This window comes from Phyllobates terribilis, unplaced genomic scaffold (assembly GCF_046119375.1).
Source record: "Phyllobates terribilis strain yellow unplaced genomic scaffold, ASM4611937v1 Scaffold_9__5_contigs__length_417890890, whole genome shotgun sequence".
Lineage (NCBI taxonomy): Eukaryota > Metazoa > Chordata > Amphibia > Anura > Dendrobatidae > Phyllobates > Phyllobates terribilis.
In genome coordinates this window covers 159,695,357-159,714,466 of record NW_027362769.1, presented here as the reverse complement: position 1 = coordinate 159,714,466, position 19,110 = coordinate 159,695,357, and the positions used below count along the sequence as shown (strand labels likewise).

The 19,110-nt window shown below is 40.5% G+C and overlaps 1 protein-coding gene across 5 annotated transcripts in view; it reads right to left on the bottom strand.

The window, feature by feature from the left end:
* LRP1B (LDL receptor related protein 1B) overlaps nucleotides 1-19,110 on the bottom strand; it is a 2,071,868-nt gene that overhangs the window by 1,195,236 nt on the left and 857,522 nt on the right. For all 5 annotated transcript variants that reach the window (XM_073647246.1, XM_073647248.1, XM_073647249.1 and 2 more), the window contains exon 5: nucleotides 17,525-17,653. In XM_073647246.1, coding sequence (XP_073503347.1) covers nucleotides 17,525-17,653 — 129 coding nt within the window. The remainder of the gene's footprint in view (nucleotides 1-17,524; nucleotides 17,654-19,110) is intronic.

Genomic DNA, 19,110 nt, shown 5'->3' with positions numbered 1-19,110 from the left:
GGTCTGGGGACTGGGATAGCCATTCCAGAACATTATAATTGTTCCTCTGGATGAATGCCTGAGTAGATTTGGAGTGGTGTTTTGGATCATTGTCTTGTTGAAAGATCCATCCCCTGCGTAACTTCAACTTTATCACTGATTCTTGAACATTATTGTCAAGAATCTGCTGATACTGAGTGGAATCCATGTGTCCCTCAACTTTAACAAGATTCCCGGTGCCGGCATTGGCCACACAGCCCCAAAGCATGATGGAACCTCCACCAAATTTTACTGTGGGTAGCAAATGTTTTTCTTGGAATGCTGTGTTTTTTTGCCGCCATGCATAACGCCTTTTTGTATGACCAAACAACTCAATCTTGGTTTCATCAGTCCACAGGACCTTCTTCCAAAAAGAAATTGGCTTCTCCAAATGTGCTTTTGCATACCTCCGCCGACTCTGTTTGTGGAGTGCTTACAGAAACGGCTTCTTTCGCATCACTCTCCCATACAGCTTCTCCTTGTGCAAAGTGCGTTGTATAGTTGACCGATGCACAGTGACACCATCTGCAGCAAGTTGATGCTGCAGCTGTCTGGAGGTGGTCTGAGGATTGTCCTAGACTGATCTCACCATTCTTCTTCTCTGCCTTTCTGATGTTTTTCTTGGCCTGCCACTTCTGGCCTTAACAAGAACTGTCCCTGTGTTCTTCCATTTCCTTACTATGTTCCTCACAGTGGAAACTGACAGGTTATATCTCTGAGACAGCTTTTTGTATCCTTCCCCTGAATAACTATGTTGAATAAGCTTTGTTTTCAGATCATTTGACAGTTGTTTTGAGGAGCCCATGATGCCACTCTTCAGAGGAGATTCAAACAGGAGAACAACTTGCAAGTGGCCACTTTAAGTAGCTTTTCTCATGATTGCATACACCTGGCTATGAAGTTCAAAGCTCAATGTGGTTACAAAACCAAAAAAGTGCTTTAGTACATCAATAAAAAGTAGGTAGGAGTATTTAAAACAAGAAAATGATAAGGGTGCCCATACTTATGCACCTGTCAAATTTTGTTTGAATGCAGATTGCACATTTTCTGTTAGTACAATAAACCTCATTTCAAGGCAGAAACATTACTGTGTCCAACAGTTATTACATATATCAAACTGAAATAGCTGTTGCAAAAACACCAATTTTTATAAAACATTAAGCTTAAGATTAATAGGGGTGCCCAAACTTTTTCATATAACTGTATGTTGACTATATGGTAAAACTATCGTCTTTTGTTGACTATAAGATGCATAGGACCATAAGACGCAACCAGTGGCGTACCGCCAATGGCGGCAGACCACGCAACTGCTATGGGGCCCGTGAGCCGGGGGGGCCCCATAGCAGTCCAGGGGTGGACATACCGCCACCGTTGCAGCTGCGCCGGAACCCCACCATGCAACTGCACCAAGGGGCCCGCAAGGTGCAGCTGCTTCCTGCACGCGGCGGTCAGGGAGCGATCCCTGCAGCTCTGCTGCTGTCAGGAGGAGAATAGCAGCGGAGCTGGAGGGTTCGTCCTCTGCTTCCTCCCTGACCCAGGCGCGCGCAGCTTGATGACGTCATCATGCAGCGCACGCCTGGGTCAGGAAGAAAGCTGCCGGCAACCAGGAGGATGCTGCTGCAGGGGAGCGAGCTGAGGTAAGTTGTTGTTTTTTTTTTTGTTTTTTTTACTGAAATGCTGGGGAGGGGATGTGGGGGGAGAGCAATGATGGGATGGTGGGGCTGGGGAGAGGAATGATGGGGCTGGGAAGAGCAATAATGGGGCTGATGGGACTGGGGAGAGCTATGATGGGGCTGGGGAGAGAAATATTGGGGCTGGGGAGAGGGCTGATGGGGCTGGGGAGAGGAATAATGGGGTTGATGGGGCTGGGGAGAGGAATAATGGGGTTGATGAGGATGGGGAGAGCAATAATGGGCTGATGGGGCTGGGGAGAGGAATAATGGGGTTGATGGGGCTGGGGAGAGCAATAATGGGGCTGATGGGGCTGGGGAGAGGAATAATGGGGCTTGGGATAGGAATAATGGGACTAATGGGGCAGGGAAGAGCAATAATGGGGCTGGGGAGAGGAATGATGGGACTGGGGAGAGGAATAATGGGGTTGATGGGGCTGGGGAGAGGAATAATGGGATGGTGGGGCTAGGGAGAGCAATGATGGGGCTGGGGAAAGGAATGATGGGGCTGGAGAGAGCAATGATGGGGACTGTGGGGCTGGGGAGAGCAATGATGGGATGGTGGGGCTGGGTTGAGCAATAATGGGGCTGATGTGGCTGGGGAGTGGAATAATGGAGTTGATGGGGCTGGGGAGAGGAATGATGGGATGATGGGGCTGGGGAGAGCAATAATGGGGCTGATGGGGCTGGGGAGAGGAATGATGGGGCTGGGAAGAGCAATAATGGGGCTGATGGGGCTGGGAAGAGGAATGATGGGGCTAGGAAGAGCAATAATGGGGCTGATAGGGCTGGGAAGAGCAATGATGGGGATGGTGGGGAAGGGGAGAGCAATGACGAGTTGCTGGGAGAGAGCAATGATGGGGGTGCTGGGAGAGAGCAATGATGGGGGTGCTGGGACAGAGCAATGGTGGGGGGCTGGGAGAGAGCAATGATGTGGGGCTGGGACAGAGCAATGATGGAGGTGCTGGGACAAAGTAATGATGGGGGTGCTGAGAGGAAATGATGGGGTGCTGGGAGAGCGCAATGATGGGGGTGCTGGGAGAGAGCAATGATGGGAGTGCTGGGAGAAGCAATGATGGAGGTGCTGGGACAGAGCAATGATGGGGGTGCTGGGACAGAGCAATGATGGGGGCTGGGAGAGAGCAGTGATGGGGTGGTGGGACAGAGCAATGATGCGGGTGCTGAAAGAGAGCAATGATGGGTTTGCTGGGATAGAGCAATGATGGTGGTGCTGGGAGAGAGCAATGATGAGGGTGCTGGGACAGAGCAATGACGAGGGTGCTGGGACAAAGCAATGACGGGGGTGTTGGGAGAGAGTAATGATGGGGGTGCTGAGAGAGAGCAAAGATGGAGGTGGTGCGAGAGAGCAATGACGGGGGTGCTGGGAGAGAGCAATGACGAGGGTGCTGAGAGAGAGAAATGATGGAGGTGGTGGGAGAGAGCAATAACGAGGGTGCTGGGAGAGAGCAATTATGGAGGTTTCACTTTGCTTGTACTATGAAGCCTTGTATGTTTTCCGTGTGCACATAGCCTTACAGTTAATTGGGGAGAGTCACAGAGACTGAATAATTTATATTATTGGCCAGTGCAGATTATAGTTAATGGGGGGCACAGTGCTGCTTATCACTTTATATTTTGATTACTAAGTGGCTAATAGTATATTAATGGGGGGGTTACATATCTGTATTCAAGGACGCAGAGCGGGGGAGACACATGTATGCATACAATATGTGACCTTGTTATTTTCTAGGCTGGAGATCATCGTGACAAGACGAGTCGTGGCTGGGAGATGTCGACATGAAGGTCTGACCAGATGGAGAAGAAGCAGCAGAAACTGACTCTGATCAGATGAGACATCAGCGGTAAGTGCCTGGATGTAAATATTATTCTGTATCTGCACTGTGTGACTTGGAGTGATAATGTTATCTGTAAAATCCCTTAGGACACATTCTCACATTTGTGTGAAATGTCCGTGTGCTGTCAGATCTTTTTATCGGATGGTCCACGGACTCGTACAGTTTTATAGATCCATTCACACATCCATGAAAATCACAGATTTGAGAATGAGATCTAAGAGGGTCAGAGAATGTCCTGTTCTGATCCGATTTTGAGGATTAGAATAGGACATGCTCAATGGGTCAGTAAAACAGGGCAGCACACCGACACTGCACACAGATGCAGGAATGTAGCCTTATTATGTATAGCACAGTCCCTTAGTATATAGTGTACTCACTTATTATGTATAGCGCCATCCTTAGTTATATAGTTTCATCTTTTATTATGTATAACACCCTCCCTTATTATGTACCATCCTATCAAGCGGCTCACAGTTGGGGGATCATACTGTGTTGGGGTCAGCATACTTTATCCTGGGAGTTATAATGCCAGCTGACATCAAGCCCAGGTTAGTAATGGAGAGGCGTCTATAAGACACCCCCATTACTAACCCCATAGTCAAAGTTAAAAAAAAACACAAACACCCAGAATAAAGTCCTTTAATTGAAATAAACACACAATTCTTTATTGTTCTAAATTAAACTCTACTTACCATCACGCCCATTCCAGCTGAAGCCAACGATCTCCTGCAATAAAAGTAAAATAATAAAGCAACCTCATCCTTACCTTTCCATGGTTCCCAGGATGGCTTCAGCTCTGCTACATCGAGATGACAGGCTGGACCGCAGCAGAATGCTGCCATCCAGCCTGTCATCCCGCGGACACTGAGAAGCTCCTCAGTGAAGCTCCTCAGTGTCTGGCTGTGACGGCATCCAGATGAGCTGTGTTGATGTCCAATGAACTCAGCTCACCTCATGCACGTCACTGACAGCGTGGGAGAATTCTCCTGCACATGCGGTGCCGGCAAATGACGTCACTGCTTGAGCAGGAGAATTCTCCCATGCTGGGACGGCATTGAGATGGCAGGCTGGATGGTAGCAGAATGCTGCCAGCCAGCTCGTCATCCTTCAGAGACACTGCAGAGAGCAAGCATGCTTGCGTTCTGTTGCGGTCCAGCCTGTCAAGTCAATGTAGCAATGCTGAAGCTGTCCTGGGAACCATGGAAAGGTAAGGATGAGGTTGGTTTATTATTTTACTTTTATTGCAGGAGATCGTTGGCTTCAGCTGGAATGGGCGTGACGGTAAGTAGAACATTAAAGAATTGTGTCTTTATTTCAATTAAAGGACTTTATTCTGGGTGCTTGTGTTTTTTTTAAACTTTCACTATGGGGTTAGTAATGGGGGTGTCTTATAGACGCCTCTCCATTACTAACCTGGGCTTGATGTCAGCTGGCATTATAAGCTGACATCAACCCCAACCCTATTACCCCACTGCCACCGCTACAGGGCAGTGGGAAGAGCGAGGCTAAGTGCCAGAATTGGTGCATCCTGTGGATGCGCCATTTCTGGGGCGGCTGACGGCTGGTGTTTCTAGCCTGGGAGGGGGCCAATATTCATGGCACCCTTCCTGGGCTATTAATATCAGCCCCCAGCTGTCTGCCTAGCCTTTGCTAGCTATTTAAATAGGGGGGACCCCACGTCATTTATTTTTTGGATCCCCCATTTTAATAGCTAGTAAAGGCTAGGTATTCAGCTGGGGGCTGATATTAGTAGTCTGGGAAGCTCCGTGGGTATTACCCCCTTCCCAGGCTTCAAACATCTGCCCCATCCGTCTGCTTAACCTCCGCTAGAAACTAACCCCACGTCAATTTTTTTTTTAATAAATCCTTTATTTTAACACTAAATGACAAGTACAGTAACCAACACTGTCACTGTACTTCATATAAATGTGACTGACATGATTCTATCTATCTAATCTATGTGTGATGCTCTATTCTTTCTGTTCTAAATTGTCGGGTACCTGTGTATGCCGCTGCTGAATTGCCGGCTTTTCATGTTTCACTGTGAGCACTGTTCCCATCGATTTGGGCAATCACTGTAATGCCACAACCACCATAGCTGCGACATTACAGACTGCCATCTCCTATCTCAGTAATGGAACAATCTGTCTCCACTGAATACAGATTTTACCTGCAAACTGAGAATTTTGAAAATGAATGATCAGTCCTGCTAGATTTCTCAGAAAAAAATATATTACAAACTGTCTTATATTTATGTGTACTAATGATTTCTAAAATAACAATTAAAACAACAGTTACAGGTTAAGTAATCTTTTCCATTTTACCTTGCTCCTAAGGTGTTACCCTAGGACATAAATTCAAGAAAAGTCACAGAAAAAAAACAGCTTTACAAACTCCAGGTCAGATCACCAATGCACTAGTAGGGTGCAGAAGACCCCCATGATAAAGACGGGGGCAGCAAAGGTGCAAAATACTGATGGAGCAACTACTTAAACACCACTCCTTCCATGAATTGGCAGGTTTGTGAGTGGTTGCTCCATCAGTATTTTGCACCTGCGCTGCCCCCATCTTTAACATGGGGGTCTGTTGCATTCTGCTAGTGCATTGGTGATCTGAACTGGAGTTGGCAAGCCTGTTTCTGTCATGAGTGTGTCAGATGTAACAGATAGTCGCTCTGCATCTGGCTGCAGAAGGTCACTGCGTTTGGCATTGCAGACGCCTTCTTAATCCTTCCGACTTTTGGACCCAGCGGCATCCTCCCTCCTGCTCTGATTGACACACCCTTGACTAGGTGTTTATAAACTCTCAGTCTGCTTCAGGGAGTTGGCAGTGATATTCACATGTTCCCTTGTAAAGGCTTGGAGCTATAGCAGTCGGCTAGCTTCCTCTTTGGTGCCCTTGGAGGACGTTTGGTATTATATCTCTGGTGTCTGCTTAAGCTAAGTTTTCCACCTTTGTTTGTCTCCCTTGTTGTCTTTAGTTGATAGTGGGGACTGACCAGTGCTCACCCCCCCCCATTAAGGGCCTAGCTCTAGGGATATACAGGGCTTAGGTTTCTTGCTCGGCGATAGGGGTGGAACCAATATAGGGACGGTAGGGTAGGCAGGGTGTTATTAGATCAGCCTAGGGATCTCCACTCCCCCTTTCCCTAGTGTCTGGGCTTCCTTCCCCTCATCCCTTCGTGTTGCATTTAGTCTTTCCCACACTGTGCATGACAGTTTCTTTTTCTGTGATGTTTTCCAGTAAAAGAAAATCCAGCACTCCATCTTTCGTGAGAAACTCCATGTTTATTGTAACTTTATTCCATACGTGCTAAAACCACACACAGGTCATCAAACACTGACAAGTTTCAGAAGTAAACTTCCTTATTCATACGGCTATTATATTAAGGAGTTGGTCTACTTTGACATTGATGCTATTACTCATTTAAGGGTCTTCATCAGTTTTCATAGTATTGGCTCCAATGACAATGTATCAAGTTCAGTGTACTATAAGTATCTATCGCTAACAGTCAATGTATCATTTTAAAATGAAAAATTGGTGTTGGCAGGGACGTACTGATCAACATCTCAAGGACAAAACACAATCTATTCTTTAAACTACCGTAGATATATATCTCAGTAAGGAAATTGTGATAAGAAAACTCCTACAAAGCAAAGCCTTAATTAATTGCATTCTTTTCCATCTTTTTAATAGCCACAATACTTCTCCTGAAACAGAAATTGCACACATTTCAGGAAAATCCCCTACAGCAAGCCAACAATATCCCACTGATTAAACTGAAGCTATCAATAAATTATACTTCAGATGGTTGGGCTAAGATGCCAAGTCTGGAAATTCATATTTTATAGTAATAAAATGATGGGAAATATAATATAACTTAAGGGAAATTAGTCTAAATTGTAAAAATCATATTATATACAGTATGTCATCTTACTATTAATAAATTGGTACAATTATTAAATGAAATAATAATAATAAATTGATCTGATAAGGCTGGTAAACTTACAGTGAAAATCATTTTCAGAAGGGCTGTAGTGTATAATCTTTTTGGAAAGTCGGATTGTATCAGTTTATCTATAGCTGAACTTGACAGTATGCAGTCAGCTCCTTAGCTCCCTCTAGGGGTGTGAACAGGCAGTTTTAATTGTATCATTTAACTTCACCTCTTCAGGGTATTTGAAACTCTATATTAGGTCATTTTTGAGGAAACTAAATTGAACCACTTTTAGGGAAAACCCAATAACCAGTGAAAGAAGGAATGTGTGGGTTTATAAGTGTTAGTACTTACTACAATTTGTCTTTAGTAGTTAGTGGGGGAACATGTACTCTTTCAGCAGATGGGGAGTACTATTCTTCATTTACAACATGCACAATCAATAATGAAAAAGTATGAGTGGAAGGAGTATTCCCACCTCGGGATACATTATCACTTGGTGCACCTCTGATACTTTTTTATGGCTCAGAAATATAGAAAATATACAACTTAATTTTACTTTTCCTCTGCTGTTTCTTTTCCAGAGCTGCTTAGTGTCCCCCACTTATCTCCATGATTTTTCTTCAGCCACGTGAGCAAGTGATCAATATATCAGACCACAGTCTTAGGTTATGTGCACACGGTGCGCTTTTAATGCGGCAAATCCACGCGGATTTGGCCACCAAAACGCATTGCAAATCTTATCCCAGCATTTCCTATGAGATTTGGCAATATCTGTGCACATGATCAGGAATTTTCCTTACAGAATTTCATGTATGGAAAAAAAAGCAGCACGTCCATTCTATACAATGCATTGGAAAAAAACGCATGGCAAATCCGCAGGCAAAAACGCACAAGAAATGCATAAAAACGGGAAAAAAAAGCATCAAAAACGCGCGGAATTTCCAGAGCACTTCTGCTGCCAAGAGGTGCAGAACCTTGCAGAAACGCTGCAAGCAATTCCTGATCGTGCGCACATAGCCTTACACAGCTGGAAGCACAGAGATTAGTGGAATATGTAGGCAATACTGGAAAAGCTGCTATGTGTTGCATAAGCGATCGGATAATTGCAGCTTCAAGTCTCCTAAGGTTTGAAGCAAGTAAAAAAAGCCTTTTTTTTTTAAAAAAAAATATATATATACATTTTTTTTTTTAAATATAAAATCTTTCAAATCACCCCCCTTTTGCGCCATTCAAAGTAAAACAAAAACATTTCAAAAATACAAATATTTGGTATCATCGCATTCAGAATCGCCCGATCTATCAAAATATAAAAACAATCTGATCGGTAAATGGCGTAATGAGAAAAAGAATTAAAATTCCAGAAATATGTTTTTTTTTTGCTGCTGCAACATTGCAAAAAAATGAAATAACAGGTGATCAAAACATCATATCTACCCCAAAATGGTATCAATAAAAACATCAGCTCGGCGCTTAAAAAATAAGCCCTCACCCGGCCCCAGATCATGAAAAATGGAGACGCTACACGACTCGGAAAATAGCGCCATTTTTTTTTTTCTTACAAACTTTGGATTTTTTTTTCACAACTTAAATAAAAAAAGGACCTATACATGTTTGGTATCTGAATACTCGTACTGACCTGGGAAATCATAATGGCAGGTGTGTTTTAGCATTTAGTGAACATGGTAAATAAAAAAATTAAAAAAACATTTTGGAATTGCACTTTTTTTTGCAACTTCACCGCACTTGGAAATTTTTTTTACAATATATGGTAAAATCAATGGTGTCGTCCAAATGTACAACTAATAAGTACAAAAAATAAGCCCTCTCATGGCCATATTAATAGAAGAATATAAAATGAATGGCCCTGGGAAGAAAGGGACCAAAAAACAAAAATGCAAAAGTGGAAAATCGCGAAGTGGTTAAATGCCAGCAGATTAATGGTGGTCTGGTTCCTGAGACCTTCATCGATCTCTGGAAAAACTTTAAATAGAGTGAATAGACGTCCTCTAAAAAAAAAAAAAGTATCTCTCCCTTTTTTCAAATATTAAAATAATTATTTTGCTGGCCTAGCTCCGTAGCTTAATGCCCTGACCAATGCAGGGTGGGTTGTTTGTGTTACCCCAACATCTCAAGCACATGCCCCACCAGCTCACCTTTCTACAAACTTTGGGTTGATTCATTCTTGTATTTGAGCCTTTTTTATCTGTTTTTTTTTTATGTTTTTCACACATTTTTTCCCTTGTGCCTATTTTTTTTTTATAATTTTCCCCTTTTGTAAATTCTATTTTATACACGGTCACCTGATTATTTTTTTTTGTTCGCCAATATTGGGGTGGTTTACGGTTTCCAGATTTTTTTTTCTGATTCATAAAAATAAATTAAAAAAAATTCCTTTAAAAAGAAAAATTGCAAATTTTGCCGCAATTGTACCCCACTCCCTAATCTGCAGTGATTCTACGTTCATCAGATATTTTGGTTCAAAATGAAACTTTTTTGCACTAGAGAGTTGAATAAATGATGAAAGGCAGAAATAAAGACCATTTTTACCATTTTAACAAAATCCCACCGTTTTGAAGAATAACAGCAACGAATAACAAAAGACAATAGAGAAAAATGTCAAAAAAAACAAACAAATCCTCAAATGAAAAATTGGGACCTCTGTCTTTTCTTTCCTATGGTTAGGAACTCCAAAAAGAGTTGTTGTCAGGGAAGATAATCTATTGTTAATTTCTTGAGCACTGAGCACACATATTTCTGGAGGCTGCAGTTATCATGGCTATAAATGTACCAGAATGCATGAATATGACAATAATTGTCGTAAGTCAAGGACATACTGTACACTATACCGTACCCTTTGGCTGTTTTGGTAGATTGCACATTCCACTTTTATTTCCTGCAATACAAGGCCGCCATGTGACCTCGGGCTATGAAGCTTTGAGACTGATATAAAAAGATTTCCAACTTTCGCTGCTCACAAGATGTTAAGAGGAATACTAAGAAATGCACAAAAGCAAAAAAAAAAAAAAACACCCCGGTGATGAGCACAGAGTTAATAAGCCGTCTGTTTAACATTCGTACACAACACGATTTACTATAATAGGAAAAAAATAAACCCATAGAAATCAGGAAGAAATCCTGCGGATACATGAAGGAAAGGATGTATGTTGTCATCGCAATGTATGTATTCTTCAGCATGTGGTAAGACAACAGTTTTCTCCTGACAGTGACAGAATGTGGAGCCTGATTCGAGCCAACAGCCTCCACTTCCCGGCATTCTTAAAATATCATCTTGGAAGCCGTCCCAGATATTACATCTTTGGAATGTAAAAGAACAAGTAACGTGAGAACACAATTATATATCATTATTCGCCAATCTAAATCAACCTGGGGCGACCGCGGGGCAAACTGAAAGTGTGCAGACCCTAATCTAGGCCACGCTTGAAGATAGGTGTCAATCAAATATGTCCAACGTAAACTTCTCATGACATAGTGTCATGATTATGCATATCGGTGTTTCTGGACTCAGTGAATGACTGTTCTACAGGCCAATCTAGGTCAGGGGCATGCTGAGCTGTCAGTATGGTGATTGACAGCTCAGCCGTCCAATTGGGAGTTAGGGCATGCTGATTCGCTGAACTGTCGGTGTCTTAAGTGACAAGTTAGCCATCCAATCAGAGCCAGGGCGTGCTGGGGCTTCCTCCTTATGTCTCATGTTCATATTAATTACCTGGCTATTTAGCCAGCTCTCTGCCTTAGATTGCTGCCAATTGTAGCCTTGCTCAAGTGGTGTATGAGTTTGCTCTTTGCTCCTAGTCTTGTATTCTGATCTTTGAGCTTTGGATTGCCTTGACCATCCATTTGCCTAGCCCTTTTGTCATGATTCGCTACCTTCTTGAAATTCTGACCTCGGACTGTTACCAGACTACGCCTTTGTCTCACCCCTTTGTCTATGACATACTCTCCTCGGACTCCTTTTGACCTTTAACCGCTTGACTACCCCGCCTCATGGAATGTCCATGAGTAGTGACTGGACTTTACACATTGTAGCAAAACCATGGACAGGCTGCAATTCGCATGACAACCACTGGGTGATCACATTAAAACATTTAACCTAATTCAGTCCTTTGCGCCTGTTTATGTATAGTTTTGTGTGGTTTTGCACCCAGATCATTATTCTATTTGCACCTTTTTGTAAGTGTATTTTATATGTGCTCTTCTGTTTTTTCTTTGGTTTGCTTGTTTTTTGCTTTGTGGGTGAAGTCTAACAATTCAAGATGTATCGACCTGATTCATTAATTGCTACTTTTTAAATAGTTACAAAATTTGGCTCAACTTCCCTACAGTCCCCCCAGTGTATTCTTAAGTATGTCAAAAACAGCAACTAATATCGCAACTCAAAAAAGGAATTTGACTTAAAAAAATCCACAAATGTTGAATGCCTTTTTCTTTAATTTGCTTTTTCTTTTTTGTCTTATGGTATTTGTTGACTTTTTTTTTATTCTTTACAAAATCACACATGATTTATGAATTTTGTGCAAAATAAAAAATACTTGTATTTTATTCATTTAAATACCTGGTGTTTCTATGCATGAGTCTGGTGGGCGGTCCTAATCAGTGATTGACAGCGATCTCTACATGCACAGTCATACAGGAAAGACTGTTAATTATTAGTAGGACCGCCCATTGGACTCACGCAAGCAAACATCAAGAATTAAATTAAAAGAAAAAAGTTCTATTGAAAGTTTTCACACAAAAAATGAATATTTGGTGACACTGCATATTCTTTGGCATAAATAAATCAAACTTTGGAAATAAATCAAACTTTGGATGTTTCCTCAGACTTTGATATACACTACTCTTTGCATCTCTCCGTCTATTGGCCAGTGACTTCCAGACTCCTGTTAACTTCTCTTATAGAAGATAGTCTAACCCCAATGGTTTCTAGCTTAAGTTCTGTAGAACTGTGCAAGGTCCGAGTGCTGTGCTATAAGATGGACTCCAAAATGGACCCAATGGGTCAAGAAATAAAGTATAAAAGGCCTATTCAACACCATAGCCTTTTATACCCGTCCTGCTTAAAATCCAGCTCCAGATCTTTCCAACTATAGTAGAACAGTTCTGAGAACTTGTATATTTTCCGTCATGAGCGCTCGTGTTGCAGGTGTCCCGTAACTCAAAGGCAAATTAGGCTTTTCGTTTCATTGCCTAAAGGCAAATGAAAACTCGTGTCTGAAATTTTACTTGAAAACACAATATTGATTCCAACTTGTTACACTTTGTATAAAGCTTGTTCCTTTCAACTTTCAAGGAGTTGACAGATTTAATGAATTATGTAGAGGAGAGGAAAACAGAAATCTCTCGATTTATTCACCGCAGACTTGTCTCGCTGACGCCTGTGTCAAGGCGATGTACACTTATTTTCCAAATAAATTTCAAGCCTCATAAGACTCTAATTTGGATTATTAAAGGAGATTAAAGAGAAACACATCAGAATTTCTAGTTTGAATTATCAAATTGTATGTGACAATTTTAAAAGGAAGAATTTCCACTGCTTCCCTCTATATTCCCTGGGTCGTGGCCTCTAAAGATTCCTCTGTTATATAAGATGTCGAAAATTGTCTTGAGCTTTATTTTTTTTGTTTTATACTCTTTGGATGCTGTGGTATTTTTGCTCAAGATTTAAACCATATATTGAGAGCAACAGATAAAATCATGATCAAAATCTGTCAATCAAACTTTTTATCTATCTATCTATAAACCTATCTGTCAATCAAACTTTTTATCTATCTATCTATAAACCTATCTGTCAATCTAACTTTTACCTAGCTATCTATCTATCTACACTCCTGAAGTTACTGTAAGTGCAGCATGAGAGAAGTTTAGGAAAAAAAAATCAAAGTAACCTTTTTAAGGGGTTATCCACTAATCGGACAAACCCTCTTGTATCCCTATTTTTCCCCCCAGTAAAATAATAACACTTATACTGACCTCCTATGTCATTGCCTTTCCAGTGGTGCTGGCACTGAGTCTCCTGGGGATTGTGTGACATTGTTATGTCACGCAATCACAGGGACCAATCAACTCTTGCTTCACTTTCCTCTCCTTTGGGCAAATCAACACATCTGGAGAAAGTGAAAGAGTTGCAACAGCTCTCAATTCCTCTGGATGTCAATTATGTCCGTAGAAAACAAGAATTAAGCGGATGCTGATTGGCTGCAGGGATAAACTTCCTATCTGCCAAGTTCCTAGAACTTTCTATGGGAAATCAAAAAACATCATGAGCATTAATGTCACAATTCATCCTCACTAGAGATGAGCAAACCTGAACTGTAAAGTTCGGGGTTTGTACCGGACACCTAGTGTCCGGTGCTGAATTACTAACACAACACAGTTCAGGAGTCTGAGGACAGAGAGACAGAGAAAAAGATTTTTTTCCAGCTCCAAAGTTTAGGTATCCATTGTTCTCAATGGGGTTTGGGTTCAGGTTCTAGTTCGGGTACAGTTTTGGTACTCGAACCAAACTTTGGAATAAAGTTTGGTTAGGTACCAGAACCCAAACTTTTTGGATCTGCCCATCCCTACTCCTCACGTATCACAGAGCACACTTACAACTCTACCCCATAGAAGTAAATGAGTTATTTTCTGTCTTATTTTAAACCCAAGGATCAGTATCTGACTGACTATGATTTTCTTATGTATAAGATGCATAGAACTTTTCGATACTAAGCAGATGAGTACTTTTTACTACTAGCATCAATGGTTACAGACTGATTTCCAGGCAGAAAATATTTGAATAAAATGTACTGTCAAAGAAAAAGAGGTCAAGTTAATTCATCAACCCAAATCCTTGACACAGTGGAGATGTTTAATTAAATATGGCTATTGGAAGCATATTTTAATTGAATTGTAATGTATATCAGGAAAGTAAAGCTATTACTGTGTAAAATTGTTGAACCGCAGCTAATCATTTATTTAAATGGAACACAACTATAATTTTCAGGTAAGCATTTCTATATTGTATTGGAAGATTTACATACATCCTTCTATCCGCTGCCTGAAATTGACTTAAAATGATAAAAAATGGATACATTTTCCTTCTAGATTTCTTCTAAGTAACATTTTCATAGGAACAACCTGCTATTCATTTAGAGTATTTATCTTACAGTGAGAACAGCCGTCAATCAGATGTGGCAGAAAAGAGTTTCTCATTTAGAGCGATTTTCACACCACACGACTACAACAATAAAAGGATAATGTGGCTAGTCACAGCTCATCATTAAAGTGAAAAGGAAAAATAAAGTTTTTCTATCTATCTATCATCTATCTATCTATCTATCTATCTATATATCCCATATCTATCTATCTATCTATCTATCTATCTATCTATCTATCTATTATCTATCTAGCTATTAACTATCTATTATCTATCTATCCCTCTATCTATCTATTATCTATCTATCTATTATCTATCTATCTATCCCTCTATCTATCCATCTATCTATCTATTATCTATCTATCTATTATCTATCATCTATCTATTGCCTATCTATCTATCTATCTATCATCTATCTATCATCTATCTATTATCTATCTATCTATTATCTATATAGCTATTAACTATCTATTATCTATCTATCCCTCTATCTATCTATTATCTATCTATCTATTATCTATCTATCAATTATCTATCTATCTATTATCTATCTATCTATCTATCCCTCTATCTATCTATCTATCTATCTATCATCTATCTATCTATCTATTATCTATCTATCTATCATCTATCTATTATCTATCTATCTATCTATCTATCTATCTATCATCTATCTATTATCTATCTATCTATCTATCTATCATCTATCTATTGTCTATCTATCTATCTATCTATCTATCATCTATCTATCTATTATCTATCTATCTATCATCTATCTATTATCTATCTATCTATCTATCATCTATCTATTGTCTATCTATCTATCTATCTATCTATCTATCTATTTAATAATATCTGCCTCTATTTAAATTGAATTAAAACTCAATTTGAATAGAGACAGATATAATTAAATCTATTACTAGGTAGATAGATAGGTGGATGATAGAAAGATAGATAGTTATAGTTAGTCTCTATCTACAAACGTAAGAAAACCAGCAATCTCTGTGAAAACTAAGATATATGTGAACACTGAATATATGAAATGTAAACTGTATTACTGCTAGATAGACTATACTTACAAAATGAAGGTACTTAGCACATAAATTGGCCAATTCATGAGAGCCCATCAGTCATGACAAGGTGACATTTTTCTGGTTTCTACCTATTATCTATCTATCTATCTATCTATCTATCTATCTATCTATCTATCTATCTATTTATCTAATATCTACAGTGGTGTGAAAGTATTTCCCCCTTCCCGATTTCTTATTCTTTTGCATGTTTGTCATACTTAAATGTTTCAAATCATAAACAAATTTAAATATTAGACAAAGATAACACAAGTAACCACAAAATGTATTTTTTTACTTTGTTTCTCGTTTGTTCTGAATTTCTTTGGATTGTAGCATGATGTCTAGATTTTGAGGATATTGTGGTCTACTTCACTTTGTCAGGCAGGTCCTATTTAAGTGATTTCTTGATTGAGAACAGGTATGGAAGTAATCAGGCCTGGGTGTGGCTAGGGAAATTTAACTCAGCTTCCCAAAGATGAGATAATCCACAATTAATTTATGATAATTTATGTTTTAAGGGAGGGGTGGGCAATCCCTTTTTCACACAGGATCATGTAGGTTTGAATTTCTTTTCTCCTTCATAATAAAGATATTCATTTAAAAATTGCATTTTGTGATTACTTGTGTCAGCTCGGGAGAAGTCTTGGAGCCGGGAGTGGGAGGTACGGATTAGAGCGGATGTTAGTCGAAAGTCGTTTGCGGAGCGTAGAGAATGGGTAGGCCGATAAACAGAAATGAGGGAGGAGATGTAGGGGGTGCCGCACTATGGAGAACTTTGTGGGTGAGAACAAGCAATTTAAATTGGATCCTATAATGTATGGGCAGTCAGTGCAATGACTGGCACAGAGCGGAAGCGTCCGAGTAACGATGAGCCAGATAGATGACCCTGGCTGCAGCATTAAGGATGGACCGGAGAGGGGAAAGTCTAGTGAGGGGGAGGCCAATTAATAGAGAGTTACAGTAGTCAAGGCGGGAGTGGATGAGGGCAACAGTGACGGTGTTTATTGTTTCCAAGGTGAGAAAGGAGCAGATTCTAGAGATATTCTGCAGGTGCAAGTGACAAGAGCGGGCAAGAGATTGTATGTGGAAGGTGAAGGAAAGATTGGTGTCAAACACAACACCCAGACAGCGCGCCTGCTGGCTCGGCATTATTGTGGTGCCACACACGGAAAGAGAGATGTCAGATTTGGAGAGGTGAGTAGACGACAGGAGCAGAAGAAGTTCAGTTTTGGAAAGGATGAGTTTCATATAGAGAGCGGACATGATGTTAGAAACTGCGGCCAGACAGTCACTGGTGTTTTGTAGTACAGCGGGGGTAATGTCAGGGGATGAGGTGTATAGATCTGTGTCATCAGCATAGATAGAAGATAGATATGGGATAGATAGATAGATAGATAGATAGATAGATAGATAGATAATAGATAGATAGATAATAGATAGATAGATAGATAGATAGATAATAGATAGATAGATAGATAGATAGATAGATCGATAGATAGATGATAGATAGATAGATAGATAATAGATAGATAGATAGATAGATATGGGATAGATAGATAGATAGATAGATAGATAGATAGATAATAGATAGATAGATAATAGATAGATAGATAGATATGGGATAGATCGATAGATAGATAGATAGATAGATAGATAGATAGATAATAGATAGATAGATAGATAATAGATAGATAATAGATAGATAATAGATAGATAGATAATAGATAGATAGATAATAGATAGATAGATAGATATGGGATAGATTACGTCCTATTATTATACACAAAACATCACACGCAGTTACTGGAACTTACCATTTTTTGCTTTGCAGGATCTGTTGTCAGACTGCATGATATACCCCTCCACGCAGCTGCAAGCATAAGACCCCTGTGTATTTCTACAGGTCTGGCTGCAGGATCCGTACAATGCGCACTCATCTACATCTGAAAGAGACATGACGGGGAGAGATTAATCATCCATACTCCGCATTGTGCTTACAAAGACCGAGCTGAATTATATATTGTCAAATCATACAATAAATAATCTAGTAATAATAATAAAGATATATGCCAACTGGAGACATTTACGCTCTGTTGTAAACCTGATGCCTTTAGACGAAAGTTCACCGTAAAAAACAGAGGATTTATGTATATATATATATAAAAGCATATAAGGTGCTTGCATGTTCATAATGTCAGATGCTGGCCAAAAAGTCAAGTACATATTCCTTATTCCTAAGTTATTAGTTAAAAAATGACTAAAAATATATCTCTGCTCTAAATCCACTACATAAACATAGAGCAAAACGAGAACATTTTATCTACCTAGACAATACATGTCAAACTCTGGCCCATGGGCTAAATATGGCTCTCAGGGTGGTTTTATTTGGCCCCCAAAACCAGAACCACCACCCCTATGTGGGGCTATTATTCTGTATTGAGGACTATGTGGGGCCATTATACTGTATGGAGGACTATGTGGGGCTATTATTCTGTATGGAGGACTATGTGAGGCCCATTATACTGTATGGAGGACTATGTGAGGCCATTATTCTGTATGGAGGACTATGTGGGGCCATTATACTGTATGGAGGACTATGTGGGGCTATTATTCTGTATGGAGGACTATGTGGGGTCCATTATTCTGTATGGAGGACTATGTGGGGCCCATTATTCTGTATTGAGGACTATGTGGGGCCATAATTCTGTATGGAGGACTATGTGGGGCTATTATTCTGTATGGAGGACTATATGAGGCCCATTATACTGTATGGAGGACTATGTGGGGCCTTTATACTGTATGGAGGACTATGTGGGGCCATTATGCTGTATAGAGGACTATGTGGGGCCACTATACTGTATGGAGGACTATGTGGGGCCATTATTCTGTATAGAGGACTATGTGGGGCTATTATTCTGTATGGAGGACTCTGTGGGGCTATTATTCTGTATGGAGGACTATGTGGGGCCATTATACTGTATAGAGGACTAAGTGGGGCCCATTATACTGTATGAAGGACTATGTGGGGCCATTATTCTGTATGGAGGACTATGTGGGGCTATTATTCTGTATGGAGGACTATGTGGGGCTATTATTCTGTATGGAGGACTATGTGGGGCCATTATACTGTATGGAGTACTATGTGGGGCCATTATACTGTATAGAGGACTATGTGGGGCCATTATACTGTATGGATGACTATGTGGGGCCATTATTCTGTATAGAGGACTATGTGGGGCCATTATACTCTATGGAGGACTATGTGGGTCCATTATACTGTATGGAGGACTTTGTGGGACCCTTTATACTGTATGGAGGACTATGTGGGGCCCATTATACTGTATGGAGGACTATGTGGGGCCATTATTCTGTATGGAGGACTATGTGGGGCCCATTATAC